Source organism: Rhizophagus irregularis, chromosome 10 (genome assembly GCF_026210795.1).
Source record: "Rhizophagus irregularis chromosome 10, complete sequence".
In the NCBI taxonomy this organism is placed as follows: domain Eukaryota; kingdom Fungi; phylum Glomeromycota; class Glomeromycetes; order Glomerales; family Glomeraceae; genus Rhizophagus; species Rhizophagus irregularis.
In genome coordinates, this window is record NC_089438.1 from 3517302 (window position 1) to 3534547 (window position 17246).

Here is a 17246-nt window from a genome sequence, read left to right on the forward strand (position 1 = left end):
AGTTTTACACTTGCTGTATAACATTATAAAAAAATCTTTTATTAGCTTAATTGCTTATTAATAAGAATTAGTGTTACCGGAAACTAAAAAAATCTTACTAAAAAAAACATTATTAGCTTAATAAGTTAATTGACAATTACCTATTAAAAAAAAATCCCAAAAAAGATGTATTTATCTATTGTACTATAATGTTATATTGTTATTAAAAAAGAAAAGTCTCAGAAAATTTTATTAAACTGGTCGGAAAAAAAAAATCCCCAAAAAATTTTATTATATCTATCTTTCAATTGGACATTTAGACATCTGGGTATCCAATTGTCCAATTGTCCAATTATGTCCAATTGGGTGTCTAATGTCCAATACTATTGTTATTAAAAAAACATCAGAAATTTTTTTTATAAATCTCTTTAAATGTAATCTATTGTTATAAAAAAAATTTATTAACTTACCTTATTAAGTTATCGGGAACTAAAAAAAAAATCTTACTAAAAATAACTAGGTAAAAAAGTTTAATAAAATAATAAAATAACCAACCCAACCTGATTATTTCGGGTCAGTGCAAAGGAGTTATCCTATTAAAATCATTTGAACAATAGAGATGATCGGCATTTATGCTAATCAAGTCACAACAAAAACCAACCTATAGGTTAGGCGCGGATGCAGTACATTACACAATTCAAAATTATTTATACAGAGAGTGACATTGAATTTTTTTAATTACACATCAAATTTGATGGTTTTTAATGTCTGGTTATTTTATAAAAAATTCAGTTATTTTCTGTCTTATTAAACAGACCAAGTTTTTTATTATTTAATAAGTTATTTCCATCTTACCTGACCTGAATTATTATTTCAGAATAACTTAAACAATTAAACCAATGTTTTTTAAACTATGTATTACAACTTAATAGATGAAACCAGATTTATTCAATTATAAAGCTCACTAACTGTACCTAAATTACCCTAGTTAGTATTTATGATAAAAACATAATCCTAAATAATAGATAAAGCAAAAACGTTAATTCGTTATAGAATTCCCAAAAAAACATTTATAATAAAACTATAACAATCAGCTAAAAAGCCTTTGAATTTTACAATGAAAATGCGATAAGAGTGATCCTAAATAATGAGAAATAAAATAAAACTTTATATTGTAGAAATCCCAAAAAAATTTGCTACAAAATAACTACAATAAAACGATCCGAAATAATATAAATAATATAATAAAGAAATTAATTTGAATAATTTATTAAAATACCAATGCAAGTTACTAACAAAAAAAAAAAATAAAATAAATTTGTTGAAATAACCTAACCTGTTCGTTCCTATAATGAAATCGATTATTTTTTCAATTCTTTCCTAATTTGTAAGTTGCTTAATTTTCTTTGTTCCTATTTTCTGCTCTGTATTTTCTTTTAAATATTTTCTATATCTCAAATATCCAAATTCACATCTAGATTTCCTATGTAAATAAAGAAATTTTTAAAAACTAATATCGCGAGAAGTGTTAGTAATGAATTTTCTAAGATTAGGTTCAACAATGATACTATTCCTCTATAACGGAAAATAGTGAATTGAAGAAATATTGGAGTAAGAGAAATTAATAGGTAATAAATTATAATTATGAGAGGAACGAGCTGATAACACAAATATTCCTCATGAATTTTACAATAGAAACATTCCTAAATGTAAATAAAGAAAGGATAAAAAATTATTAAATTGAAGAAAAACAATGTAAACCAACGTAATAACCCTTAGTTGCTTTGTCTTTCTGAATTTCACATAGAAACCATTCCTAAATAATAGAGAAAGAAAAAGAAAATTTTAATTTATTGTAAAAACTCCTAAATCATCATTACAAAACTTAACTAAGCAGTCATTCTTGCTGAAAACCACCATCCTCACAAAACAAAATTTACCTAATTACGCAATAGAAGCTATTATAAAAAAAAAAAATTTTTTATTTTTAAAATTCGATTTTTAACTTATCTCAACATAACTAGGGATGTTAAGTAGTTCGAAACAATTTTTGAAATTATTAAATACAGATGAGTCAAATTACTTTACTACAATTAAGTAACTTTACCTAAAAAATTGATGTCAATAAATTTAATTAATTGTCAATAAAGAAAAAATGGTCTCTAAAATGTGCAATTGCTTCGAACTACTTTAGAACCGAGCCAGTTTTGAACCCGGTTTCTAACAACTAAAAATATTGATTTGTCATTATAGACAAGTTGAATAGCTTAACTTCATTAATTAAACTAGGCTAAAAGATTATTATAAACGAGATTTATTAATATTATAATAAGAGAAAATGAGTGATACTTAAACCAAGCAATTTTCAATAAACTACTGTACTTCCGAGCTACTTAAGCAATTATCGATGTGCAGAACTCGTGATTTAAACTGTTAGTAAAAGGATTCTGTATAATTATTATAATTAGCGAAGAACGTGATCTAATTTACTAGCAAAGTTTAACTTCGGTTGGAATTAGTATAATTTCAGGCTATATTATTGAATATCTGTAAATCATGTGGCTACACTTAAAATAATACGGTATGACAAGTTTTGATGGCTCATTTGTTATTTCGCTCGCATTTGGCTCATTATTGTTATCAAAAGTATTAAAATATTTCTCGTAATTATATTGCTCAGGAATAAATACGGACTCTCACGTGCTGTGATCAAATCCAAAAATTTTTATTTTATTTGAATAAAAATGGAAAAAGCTAAAATTAACAAATTTAACAAGTCGAGAAGTCGAAGTTAAAAGCCTTGAACATAGAAAATCTTTTAATTTCATAATGATATTAAAATGCTCCGGTTTAAACACGGCAATTTTTTTTTTCTATAGTTTTTTTAACTTTTAGCTGTTTGCGATTCAATTGTCCTAATTTGATCTCATAAGTTTGACCCGTGATACGCGATTTAAATTTTTATCTGTTTTATCGTAACATGATCAGATAAAAATATTCCTATTTCTTTCTCTAAAAAAAATATCCCAAAATAATTTACTACAGTGGCATTTAATAATATCAAAGGAGCTGATTCTTTCTTGCCTACTAATATTTAAAACATTTTTTATTGCATATGAAAAAAAAAACATTATTATTTTTTTGTACCATATCATAAGAAAAAAATATTTGTAACTGTGTGATTGTATTTTTCACTACTTATAATTAAATTCGTAAACAAGAATTTTACAATTTGAAACTTCTCTTTCTCAAATAACTATAACAGCTATTTTAGAGACAATGGACTTCAAAGTTATTTAAAAGATTTGTGAACAGATACTTTCCAATTTCAAAAATCAAAAGTCATCGTGTAAAATATATGAAGTTAAAAAATATATTTTATTTCACCCAACTTATTAAATCACAAAATAATTAATTGTTTACAATATCAATATCTCTAATATAAGATTCATCATATTTTTGAACTTTAATATTATATAATTCAAATTCTTTTACTTCATCTTTCAAAGAAACTAAGTCTTGACAATTAATTAATATGGCTAAATATTTAACCCTTTTCTTTTTCATAATGTATTCTTTTATATAAGACAAAATATCTTTGTATCCCTCATGAAATTTGATTTTAATAAATAACCTTTTGATAAAAGTATCTTGAAAATTTTCTAAAAATATTTTCAAATAATTTGGTTTAATAAGATCTAATTTTAAAAATTCTAATTTAGAAGGAAGAATTTGTCCTAAATTTTTTAAATTTTTTGATTCGTAGTAACCATAATAATCATAAAATCTTATATTAAGATAATTAAGACTTTGTTTTTTAATATTTTCAATTAGATTAAGTGCTAGATTAATATTAATATCTCTTAATGAAAAATATTTAATTTTTGTACAATATTCTATAATTGATTCGAATAATTTTTGTCTTTTTTGTTTTGATTTACCATGTAAAAGGCCTTTACTAAATTCAAAATTTTCTAAATCACTACCAAATTTTTGTATTAACAATTGTAATGATTCAACTTGAAAATGATACTTTAGGATCAAAGATTTTAATTTAAATGGCCTAATAACATTAATAATTTGTTGAACAAAATCAGAATTTAAAGAATAACAATAAATAATATGAATAGTTTCTAAAACATTCAATTGATTGAATATTTCTTGAATATTATTAATTATTTCCTCAAAATCAACTCTATAGAATGTAATTATTTTCAAAGTATTTGAGATATTGGTTAATAATGAAAACGAATCGTATAAAGAGTTATAGCATTCAAATGAAATTTTTTCGATACTCTGTTGTGTATTAAACATTTGTGTCAAACATTTTTCAATTAAGGTGTTATCACCGTCTTTATATCCATAACCAATATAAAATGATGAGATTGAATTACAATTAAAACATAAAAATTTTAGTAAAGGAAACATATTTATATAAATATTTGTAGCACTCATAGAAAACTTTAAATTTCTAATATTGCAAGTAAAATTTGGATTTTGTAAAGTTAATTCCATAGTAACTTTAAGATAATTAAAATCAAGAACTGTATGATATTCAAATTCAAAAGAATGTAAATTTCCTTCATTTTCAATAAACATTTTAAATAATGATCTATAAACTAATATTGTCCAACAATCCATTAAAGCTGGGTGCCAATTTCCAATAGAACGAAAAATTTTATTTGTATTTAAACGTTTAATAAAACTAGGATAATTGAATAATGTACTTGAACAATTTTTTGCTATTAAATTCCGATCCACTAAATGTTGTTTTGCATCCTCATTTAAATTACCTAAATAAATTTCAATAAATTGAAAATTTTGGGCGTAAATTGAAAATGGATCTTCCCATAACAATGGAATTGCTAAGCGACACCATAATCTGTTGACTAAAATGCATGAATACAATGTTGAAAAATCATTCCTAAAATACTTTATAATTTCACATATTAATTCAGGTAAATTTCCTAATTCAGAATTTCCTGAAAATAATTTTGAGTATGTCATGTTTGTGAAGAAGAAATGAGTATATATTATATATTTAAGTATATTCAAAGGAGAAGTTTGTTAGATTGTTTGCATAATTTTGTCGACTATTTATAGTCGATATGTGAATACGCATCACAGCTTTATTGTTTGTAAATAATAATATACATAATGTTAATTGCACATGATTTAATGTATATCAGTTTTAAACATTCATTTTTCTCATTAAAAATTCCTAAATTATCTGAAAACTTTCATCTTAATTATTGCTTTAAGTTTTATAAGTTTAAATAGTATATAAGTCTATAGCAAATTTTTATATAGTGAATAACTTGCTATAATGAAGAAAAGTTCGTGAATTTCTCACTATAACGAATTTTAAGGGTGAACTGTACTATGTTTGTTTCAGTGTTTAACAAATTAACAAATGACTTGTAGTGACAAATTATTCAAAATCTCAAATGACAAATGATGAGTCATTTGAGATCAATGTTGACCAGAACTATACTTTACTTTGAAAGAAGTTTCAAACAATACATAATAATTTAATCCAAAACTCAAAGAAACCAGAATAAACTTAACTATTGCAAGTGTTAAAGCGTAATTATTAGAGAAAGAACACTTTGTATTTATTAGATTGATAAAAAAGATTTTTTTATTATTCCAATATACACAATAATGAAAATAATGGTAATAAAAATTATTTAATATAAAAAAAAGAAAATAATTTGTGTAAATAAAAATAATAATATAAAAGAAAAACAAACCAAATGAAAGAGCAAAACCAAATGAAAGAGCAGTGTAATAAGAGAGTGAGCGTAGCGTTTATTTCGTGTGAAAAAAAAAATGGTAAACAAATGATGATCAACTGTGCCACAAGGTCTAAGATAAGAGGTATGACACCCCCCGGGTCTAGGATAAGAAGCCTAAACCCCCGGTCCAGGTTACGTTTTCTCTTTTAAAATTTGATGTACAAGAATCTAAAATTTATTTTACCATATTAAAACGTGAAAAATACTATTATATGTTTGGTCGAGCGATATAATAAGAGAGCCCTATAAAAAATCTGTATACGTTTTTAATATGTTTTTATATAGGAAAAAACGTATTTATTATATGTAATAAACACATAATTAACGTATAATAAGCGTACAATATTATATTGAAAGAAAAAGATACGTGATACGGAAATCTGTATTACAAAATTACGTTTTATATACGTTTTGTATGCTGAATATTGGAATAAACACGTTTTATCAGTATGTTATACACATATAATTATACATTATTATACAGAATTTATACGATTTCAATACATTTTTTAAACACTAAATTATATTTATAAATTATATTTAGTTATAATAATACACTTTATTAAGTCAAATATAAATAAAAAACAAATATATTATAAATAAACAAAAAAAAGAAATGTAAGAACGTTTCTTTTACTCAATTAAAAGCCAAACTTCCTCCTATATAGTATCTACAGTAATTAAAGCCCGGTAACCTAAAAAAGAAAAAAAGAAATGTTACTACGTTCCTTTAACATAAATGAAATGTCAACTCCCCACTATTTAATACTTACAAGTAATTCCAGGATCGTACAAGTCTCAAAGAGCCGATGTTCCTAAAAAAGAAGCTCAGCATCATATAAAAAGAAGGAAGTCGAACCACACTAGAAAAAAAAAGAGAATTCCAAACCGTCCTAGAAAAAAGAGTTCGAATCACCTACAAAAAAGAATTCGAACACCTTACAAAAAAAGAAAGAGAAATCTGAAATGTCCTACAAAAAAAGAAACCTGAAGAGTCTCACAAAAAAAGTGATCAATCCCGCCCTACAAAAAAAGAAAAAAGAAATTCTAAATGTCCTACAAAAAAAAGTCCTTGGCATCCTACAATAAAAGAAGAGAAATTCCAGCGACTTACAAATAAAGAGTCCAATGTAATATGTAATATAAAAAAAGAACTAAAAATTTTTTTTAAAAGACTTCTAAAAAGGGGGAACTGGGGAAGACAAAACAACGAGGTGGAAATAAAGAAATTTTTTTTTTTCCAAAGGGGAACGAAATGAAAATAAAAAAAGAAACTTTTTAAGAAAAAAGAAGGAACGAGGTGGAAATAAGAAAAAGAAAATTTTTTTTCTTAAAAATCAAAAGGGTTAAAAAAGAAATAAGTGAAAAAGTATAAAAGAAAGGGAGGTAAAAAAAATTTTTTTTTTAAAAAAAAGGGGGAAAGTGAGAAATAAAAAAAATTTAATAAACAATCACGTGGTCACATGCTATGATACGGAATGATGATAAAATTATTTTTAAAAAATGAATAAATTCCGTATCACAATATTCATTCCGTATACATTGAATTTTTTTAAAAACCTTCAAAAATGAATTGAATATGAAATATGATACGGAATAATATATAAAACGTATATAAAACGTATCATTTCCGTATATAGATTTCTTATAGGGCGAAACATAATATATAAAGTAATTAGAAGATAATAAAATAGAGTAATTAGAAGTGTAAAATAAACATTCCTACACCAATAACAAAATACGTGCGGGTTACAGTAACCAATTTTTTTTAAGCAAAGAATGAAAAATTACCACATAAAGAAAAAAAAATTGACATCATAGTAAATAATCTAAACAATATGATCTACAAAAACTATTGTCAGTAGTTTAATCCCTCCTATTAAACATTATTCAAAAATATATTTTCAAATGATAGAAACGAATGCAATTTGATATTTACTGTGCGACAATAATGATATCATTATTTATTTTTTATCAAATTCAGGAAATTGTGAACATGTTTAGTTCCTATATTAGATTCTGTTAGTTTTCATACTTAGCAATGATTTTATTAGCGATTTAAAACGGGAAAATAATACTATAGTAATTATTCTTTTTATCGAAAGTTTCTATTATAATCGTATATCATAATCGATTTACAAATAAAGAATATAGTTTGTGTTTGTGATAATAATACAACGAAAAAAAATTGTTTGTGTTTATGTAAAGAACGAAATATGTAAATAAAAAATAAAAATAGCACGAAAATATAAAACTTATGAGTTTAAACATACATAAGTAATTTCTTAAATTCTTAATTATTCTTAATGCTTATTTAATCATTTAATTAATTTGACTGCACAAATTAATATACCCTTCCTTATTATCTCGAGACGCATTTTTCCACAAATCTCTTGCGACTTTGTTGACGGCCACCTTGCTATGTGCACTCGTTTGAAAAATGATGAAAAGTTTAAATAGACCATAGCCAGTTATGCGTCGTTCTCCCCGAGAACATTTTCGTCTAAATCGTGCGGTTATAACTCTAGGGATAGTGTTTGGAGCAGGGAACAGAGGAGGTCCGTTTGCAATTTCTTGGCTGAGTGCATCAACATCTTCATTAATATTAATATTCATATCGTTATATAATAATGTCTATGGATATTTATAATATAAGAAAAGGAAAGTTCTTTGTATATATATATAAATTTTTTTGTTTTTTTTAAATATATACAATTTTTTTTTATTTTTTTTTGTTTTAATTTTTTTTTTGTTTTTCTTTTTACGCACAACATAAAATCTTCGAATTCTGTCATATTTATATAAAATGCTTCAATTTGTTTTTCTCTACATGCGTGTTTTATGAAATATTACTAGCAATCTCTTAATAATCAGTACAATAAAAGCATTATTAATAATTTATTGTTATTAATATTGCGCATTTATATTAGTAACAATCAATTGATAATTAAAATTTTAAACACAATACCGTAAGTCCGTAACTGGTTTGACTTATTCTATAATTTGCACGTGCAAATATTAACGCGTAATCGTGTAAGATTTTTATTTTCAATTTTCATGGTGTGACTTGATTTTAAGGAGTTTAAAATATATATATCACAAATTTGCCAATTTATTTCATATCATTGTAAAAAAAAAAAAAATTACCCGAATGTTTGCATAATTGGCAAAAACCAATTGAAATTGTAAATTCCTGCAAATTACGGGAAAATACTTAATTGGGCTTAACCAAAATTGCCTAATCAAATAAGACATCTTAATTAGTGAATTTTTGATTATAAAATTATAATGTTGTACTATTTTTAATTTCTGATCAGTAATTCATTACCTCCTTAATTAATTTTTTTAAAATTTATTCCGTAATGTGACGAATTCGCAGATTATAACTACAAATAATAAGTCCCACGATAAATCATCACTGATATTGATAATCATGTTGATATCGTTGGCGCGCGTATAGGATAAAATTAAATTCAATTAGACCACAATTATGACTCATATGACTAACAAACTGTTGATCCGTTTAGCGAGTCTTTAAGGAAATACAGAAACATGGTATAAACATCCACATAAATGTTTTTCAGGAACAATCAAACGTAAATATATATTATCTGTATGTTTGTCAAATTAATATTGTTTTTGGATTTCATCTTTTTAACCGATTTTGTAATGGAGCGTAGATTCTAATATTCTATGAATTGACTTATACATATAGCCTTCACAGAAATACCGAAATTGTGCCTAAAATTTCCTTGCATATTTTCTTTGAGGAAATTTACATTTTATGCATATAAAAATACATCTACACTCGCTTATTCTGGAAAGTGGGAACATAATTTTTCTCATGAAAAAAAAAATAATAATAACTTTTTAAATATTATATTTAATATATAGTAATCGAATACTTTGCGACAATAAATGGCACATATGATGTAATTTTATTGATTTTATAGATAAAAAATTTTAAAATTTTTTAAAAAACATCTCGAATATTATAGCACTTTTCAGAATTTGCTATCTCTTATATGAACTACCTAATAAAAAAGATTATTAGATTATCAGATTATTAAATTATTACTTAGATTACTAGACAGTTATTGGTTATAATCTCTGATAATCTATAATTTTTTGGGGGAGTAATTTATACAGGGGGTAACAGAATTTTGAAAAGTACAATAATAATGGAAAAAAAAAAAATACTCGGGATACGGGTTATATAATAATGCATAATAATGTGAACATTCCCCAAAAAACTATGTGACACAATATTTTTTTTTTTTAACCCGTAACTGCGCAGGCGCCGATTTCGAGTTTGGCCAAATATGTATTTTTTGTTTTCAGTTAAGATTGTTAAACAAACAAGGAGATATATTTCCGGTGTAACGAATCGGTGTTTAAACGGAACTGGGAAATTATGTTTTTTATCTAATTATTTATACTTATTCATGCTAAAATTATTTGATAAATCCGACGAATTGCGCTATATCATATGTATTAGTCACGCGCTTTGTAAAAGTTATAAATAAAATAAACGGCGTTTTTTTTTTATTAAAATTTGATATAATTAAACTTTAAATATTTATTTTACGTCATATTAATTGATTTGGTAAGTTTTACCAATTTGCCAAAGTATTAATCTAATTGTATAATAATGGAAAATAGCAGGAACCTGCCAAAAAACAGCAGATCCTTCTTCCATAGAATACAATAAGTACTTCATATTGTTTTATCGTGCCGGTTTAAATAAAATTTCGATAATTAAAGGACCAAATAAATAACTTAAAAAAGGAGGAATAAAAAAAACCTTAAAAGGTGTAACAAGGCCCCTGAATACATCGTTATACGGATAGTATTGAAGTTCTGCGGTTCTTATTGTACAGATATGAAAGTTGGCCGAAGTTTAAACAAACAATGATTTACCTTGAATTGCCTCCGCGTACAAATTTACAATAAATTTTTACCTCCGCGTATATATTTACTCCAGAATTAGGGGTTCGACGTACAAAACTCATATAAATATACTTTTTATCATGTTTTTTTTGTCAATTAATTTAATCATAAATATGAATCTTAGCATTTTTAGACGAATTTACATAGATAGAAGTGTAGCATTGATGAAATCAAAAAAAAAAAATAATAATCAAGAAAATCCAAGTATTCTTAATAATATAAAAAATTTTTGCGAAGTTCCTCGTATAGAAATTGAATTTTCAAAAAGTTTGGTGTACAGAAATGGGATTTATAAATTGATTTGTTGCCTTATAAAACTGCAGGGGTCCTCCTGGTGTAACATTGCAATGATTATTTGTAAACAAGATTTTTAAACAATAACACAAAATAATGATCAAAGATTTCCAAATTCGATTATAAAATATTAAGATTTTCCGAAAGTACGTTATTTCCCGATGGCTCATCGCCATCTTATCCATCTTTTTTTTTTGTTTTGATGGTTATGGTCAATATTTAGGAATGGAGACCATCTAGATATCCTATATTATTAATATCTTAAAGTTTCACAGAAATTCGTATCACATTACATTAGCAGCGAGGAGCGCTTTAAAATATCCTTTTTTGGCATATAAAATTTCGGACAATGATCAACAATATGTTAACTGGATTATATAATATAAATAAAATAATTTAAGTAACGTATGAAAATATATTCTTATTGTTTATATGCATAGTTAGTACGGTTGTGATTAGAATACGTACTAAATTGCAACATCATTTAACATCATTTAACATCATATCTATAAAATTACGCGCATTATTATCTCATTATCATATTATCTCGTTTATTTATTAAATAACATTCTAAATGATACATACTTTGATACTACAAGTCAATAACTAGCTATTTAAATAAAAAGATTTGCAAGGATTATCGAAACCTTAATCTATTTTTATTAAAACAATAAAAGCAAGATAGCTCATTCAACATTATCAATGATAACAATATGGACTAAGGTAACATTGTCTTTTGAGATATAAAATAAACAGAATATATTAATCTTATTGTATCACAGATAATATTCCCACGTTTTATTTTGAGTAATTGACTTAGTTGATACTCGATATTTTTTTTTTTTTTTGTTAGAAATTACACATATGCCTTTAGTTTGACCTGAAGTTACAGTATTAAAAGTAAAAACTAAAACAATAATACTAAACTAAATACCTAGAATATAATAATAAATTACTATATCCCAATAAACCAGGTTAAACGAATCATAAGAAAAGAAAAATAAAAAACTTACCCGAAGGACAAAGGAGAAATAGAGGTATTCATCTTTATTAAAAGGATCGTGTTTTTCTTTAGCCAAAAGGCTCTACATGTAAATACTGTCATATGTAGAATGATGTTAAACAAATTTGTAATTGTAAAAAAAAGTGTGATAAAATACTTAATTCTAAAACTAGAAATTGAGAAAAATTAAGGGTTAAAAGTCTGTGAATTATAAACGTTAAAAAAAATTTTTTTACTTTTAGTCTATATAGTCTACTGTGAGCCTACGGGATCAGCTACCAAAATCACAACCTTCAATTCCTTAATTATTCTTAATTCAGCCTATTTTTTCCATTCTAAAAATCGATTCATTCTTTCTATATCTAGAGGTTGATTTCCTAATCGCTCCACAACCTCATTTAAGTTGTTATAAACTTCAACTTTAGAACGTAAATCATCTATTTTAGCCATCTGTAAATTGAGCCTTGTTTCTAACTCTAAGGCTTCTTCAAATCTTTCATTATCCGCCAGGCTAATCAATTTATTTAATATATTTTTATTTATAATATATTTCAATAAGGTGTAACCTTCTCTTTTTGTAGACATATAACTCATAATCGGGATATAATCGGAACATTTTCAATTTTAATACAAATCGGAATACAGTGTGCGTGGGACAAAAAAAATGAGAATTTTATTTTTGATCATTAACGTTCGATTATAATAAAAAAAACGTGTGAATTTACGTATTTTAAAGCTTAAGATCAGCTGATTTTATTAAAAAAAATTTAATATTATACACATTCGCCATTATTTCAATAATTAACTTACAACATCTTCTAGTTGACTTTAAAATATCGATTAGAACGATTTTTAGAGTATTTTGGTATTACTCCATCATAAATAATTAAAATTTTTTTGGTATTCGCTTTCCGCCTTATTTTTTGTGATATCCTATAAATTCAATAGGATTTGGGTCGGGACTATCTCATGGCCACCCTGAAACTTCTGATAAATTTTCTTTTAGACTGAGCTTAGAAAAATGACTATTATGCAGGTAATTTTCTTGTTGGAAATACCAACAAACGACCGCACGTGTGCAAAAAATTTCTGCATAAATCTCGATGTTCATAATCTGAAACAAAATAAACTTGCTTTTCCCTTCACAAACGACCGCCCACGCCATAATTTTTTATATAATCTTCAGACGTACAATAAACAGGTCTTTCCTCTTTATACTAATATTTAACAGTGTCACTAAAGAGTTGCAAGGCTGATTTATCAGCAGATAAAATTTTTTCCCATTGGTCATAATATTATTTTGTTCCTACTCTACATGTCTTTGCTTGTGTGCTTTGATTAACATAGGAGTTGCTTTGGGAAGTTTTTTTTTACATAACCAACACTTGAAAGATGACTTCTAGTTGTTCTATATTATACTTTTCACCTGTATTTTTCGATTTTCTTGCTAAAGTTCTTGTAAAAAAAGATGTATCATGCCTTACATATTGACTGAGTGTATGGAATGCACTTGTGGTAATTTTATTTTAGGTCTTCCATTCCCTCTAGGATGCTCCAAAAACTAGTTTTTTTTTATTTTTATAAATTGTTGACAATAAAAATTACATGAGGATGTTGTAATTCTTTAATATTATATACACCATTATTTCATAAGTCTAATGAGAATTTATTATGGGCTTTTCCTTTTGCGCAAGTCATTGTTTTGGAATTTCTCACGAAAATAAGGACGCAAAGACACTCTATTATGTATTTAAGTGGTACAAATTTAGCTTATTTTGGCGATGTAGATCATTTTAGTCACGGGATCACTTTCTCTTCAAAATTTTTCGGAGTATTTCCTGATACTTTTATCATATTAAAACTTCTAAATTTTAACTTGAAATATAATCGTAATGTTATCAGTATAATCGGAGTATTTTCAATAAATTCGGAAAAAATTGAAGTATATCCGACAAAAATTTTTTATAAGGGCTTTTATTTGCTTTTGTATTTTTTTTTCGGAAAAAAAAATAACAAAAGGGATATGTTAGCTGCTTTGTCAAAAAAAAAAGGTTTGATCAATTTAATTAGTTTATTTGAGTACAATAAGTCCGTACTTCATATTGTTTTTTGTCGCGCCGTTTAAATAATAATAAAAAATCTTAAAGGTGTAACATTACATATAAGTACACAAGTTCTGGCGAAATCAATACTCCCCTGAAAATGTTTTACATTAACGGATAAAACTTCGGCGGTTTGCCGATTATAGAAGGTTTCGGGAAATTCCGGAAAAAGAATTTTAATAATCACATAATAAACGTAATTTGATTTTATACTAGACACAAGATTAGAATATCCATTTTCGAGGATGAACGTAAAAAAAAATAAATTCCGTTATCCGCTTAAACTTTCTATGGAAAATTCGGTAATTTTCCAAATATTTTATGTGGCACCTTGATTTGTTAAATTATTGCCACCGGCTGGTGTGCAGAAAGTAAAATTTATTATTAATAAATAAAAATATATTTTCCTTAGTTTGAAATAAAATAAAAAAAATAAAATTTCAAGAAAGAAATTTCAAACAAAAATACTTTCAAAGTCTATTTAAATGAAAATTTCCCCTTATAGAATTAATTAAATGATTAATATAAATTTAAAAACGCAAGTCTAAAATTATAAAAATTAAAATTTCTAGATTATTCCGTTCCCACCCATTGTGAAATTTTTTCTAGCTAAATTGGGAGTCGATCATTTTCCATATACTTAAAATAATAAAATAGATTGATGATAGTTTAATGTCATTCCGGACCGCAGTTGTATGTATAAATAACAATAGATTTCAATCATATCTGGTTTTGTGAAGAAAGACGAGAGGATATGGATGATTTAATTTCAGGAGTACAAAATTGGCTTCTTTTAGAAATTAATAAAATTTTAGATCCTATTAATCATATTACTCTTGAACATATTAAAAATCTCAATGATATTTGGAAACTTGAAGTATCAGAGGATCACATAACTTTCATAGATTTAATTAAAGGTTTCTTTCCTTGTTCGTTAATTAATTTTTTTAAACAATTATTATCTACGAAATCAAAAGTTGAAATTTTGTCATATAATTTTAGGAATGAAATTTTGGATAAATCTATGATTTTTTGGAAAGTGAGGTGTAATAAACTTAATGAAATTGATAGAGGTTTGGGAATTGATAAAAATGTTAAAAAACAACATTTTGGTAAAGAGCAGTTTATTGACAAAACGCGTAAATCAAAAAATAAGAAATACTTTAATCTACAAAGTCTTCAAAGTCATATTTATTTTGGGGGTAATACAATAGATTACTATAATATTGTTGATTACGGTAGTGTTTCGTAGTATTATTTTTATTATCTTTTGATGTTGTAGTAGTAATTAAAGGAGTTGTGGTGAGTTTTTATATAACATTACCGAAGTCCATACGAATAGTAGTAGTTATGCGGATAGTTTAGTGAACCTATTTGGGTGAGCAGGATGGTAGATAGTTCTTTTGAACATAAAATCTTAAGTCCCTAATAATATTATAGTACTAGTTCGATCGTGTTCTTTACTAAATGTTATATAATGTAGATCTTTTCCTTTTTTGTAATTTTTCTTATTTCTAAATAAAGTTGACTTCGTTAAAAAAAAAAAAAAAATGTATAAATAACAATAGTTTAAGGTCAATTGCGGATCGCAGTCATATTAAATTAATTCATTTCGGACCGCAGTAGATTTAAAAATAACGCCAACACCCGAAAAAATTCCGCACAGGGCCGCATTACGTGCATTATGCACGAGCACGTGAAAATAATCAGTAAATAAATGATACCTGGTATATACCGAATATGTACCATATGTGTATATATGTTATATATATTTTTTAGGGTATATACCATGTTATAAACAAGAGTTCATGTTTCAAAGGGGAGTTATAACTATAAAATGTAAAATATATGAAATGTGATTTATTTGAACTTGTTCATTTCTAATAAAATCATGACATTTGAATTTATAATGAATATTTTTTAACCATAATTGAGTTAATTATACAAATTTTTTAGTATCTTAATTTTATCATACCTTCAGAATTGTTACTTTTTGTGCAGTGAAAGGAGATGTTTTATATATGAAAAGTTCTATATAAAATTTACAAACACTATTTTATATAATTTTAAGGACCAAACATGGATTTTATGTAAATGTGTAAAATATGTCTATGTAGATTTTTTAATTAAAATTCAAACATATTTCATATAGTTTTAAATAAGATAAATTCAGTTTACTTTAAAATATTGTATAAATACATTTACATTTTCTATAGTTAAACTGTTTTAAACGAAATGCTGATTGTATCTTTTCTTTAGGGTCTTTAATTTTTCAATTGATGCAGATCATGCAAAATATTAAATCATTTTTTTTAATCATGACTTTTTAAAATACCTATTATTATAAATAATTTTTAAAAAGTTTAAGAAAAGGATGGTTATGTCATGTTATTGCAGGCTATTCAATATTCATGTTTTGTGCTAGTTTAGATAGATTTGGATTGAAATACATTAGTTTGTAAATTTCATGTTTTAATATAAAATATGTTAGATAGTTTTTATTTTAAAATTAAATAAAATATACAAGTATTTTTAAACCTATCACAATACAAATCCATGTGAAAATTTTATGTACTTAAATAATTAGTGTATAAAATATTTACATAATATTTAGTTACTGTAACTTTAATATAAATTGTAATTCCATAATTTTATATTTAAATAAAAATAAATAAGAATATATATGTATTCAAATTTATTTTCCGATTTTTTTTTCAAACTTTCCATTTTCGAGTTGGATTTTTTCTAAAACCGAAAATTTTTTTTTTCAAATAATCTTGATTTTTTCTTTTTTTCGATTTTAAACCGATCTTCTAAATTATTTTTTTTTTTGATATCATATTTTTCTAATAATTTTTATTATTTAATTCGATACAGTATAATTTTCTATTATCGTTATATAAGTATAAGTATATTATATTATTTTTTATACTTGAATCTAGACAGTAAAACGCCTTTTTTTTCTGATTCTTATTTTTAATAATTTTTTTTTTTTTGCTTAACTTTTTGTAATACAACAAACAGTTTTCGTATGATTTTTTTTTTTATTTAAAATTAAATAACACTTCAAACACTAATATAAAAAAATCCATTCTATCAGGGATTTCAATTATTGTGAAT

The 17246-nt window shown here is 25.0% G+C and overlaps 3 protein-coding genes across 3 annotated transcripts; all 3 read right to left on the minus strand.

The window, feature by feature from the left end:
- Window positions 1-3390: 3390 nt before the first annotated feature.
- OCT59_002250 (uncharacterized protein) lies at window positions 3391-4986 on the minus strand (the record flags this gene model as incomplete). Its single annotated transcript, XM_025323752.1, has 1 exon — window positions 3391-4986. One exon carries the CDS (start codon window positions 4984-4986, stop codon window positions 3391-3393), a length of 1596 nt encoding a protein of 531 aa, XP_025189843.1.
- Window positions 4987-7705: 2719 nt separating this feature from the next.
- OCT59_002251 (uncharacterized protein) lies at window positions 7706-8549 on the minus strand. Its single transcript, XM_066144369.1, has one exon. It carries the CDS (start codon window positions 8391-8393, stop codon window positions 8100-8102), a length of 294 nt encoding a protein of 97 aa, XP_065995536.1. The 5' UTR covers window positions 8394-8549; the 3' UTR covers window positions 7706-8099.
- Window positions 8550-12345: 3796 nt separating this feature from the next.
- OCT59_002252 (uncharacterized protein) lies at window positions 12346-12618 on the minus strand (the record flags this gene model as incomplete). Its single annotated transcript, XM_066144370.1, has 1 exon — window positions 12346-12618. One exon carries the CDS (start codon window positions 12616-12618, stop codon window positions 12346-12348), a length of 273 nt encoding a protein of 90 aa, XP_065995537.1.
- Window positions 12619-17246: the final 4628 nt, after the last annotated feature.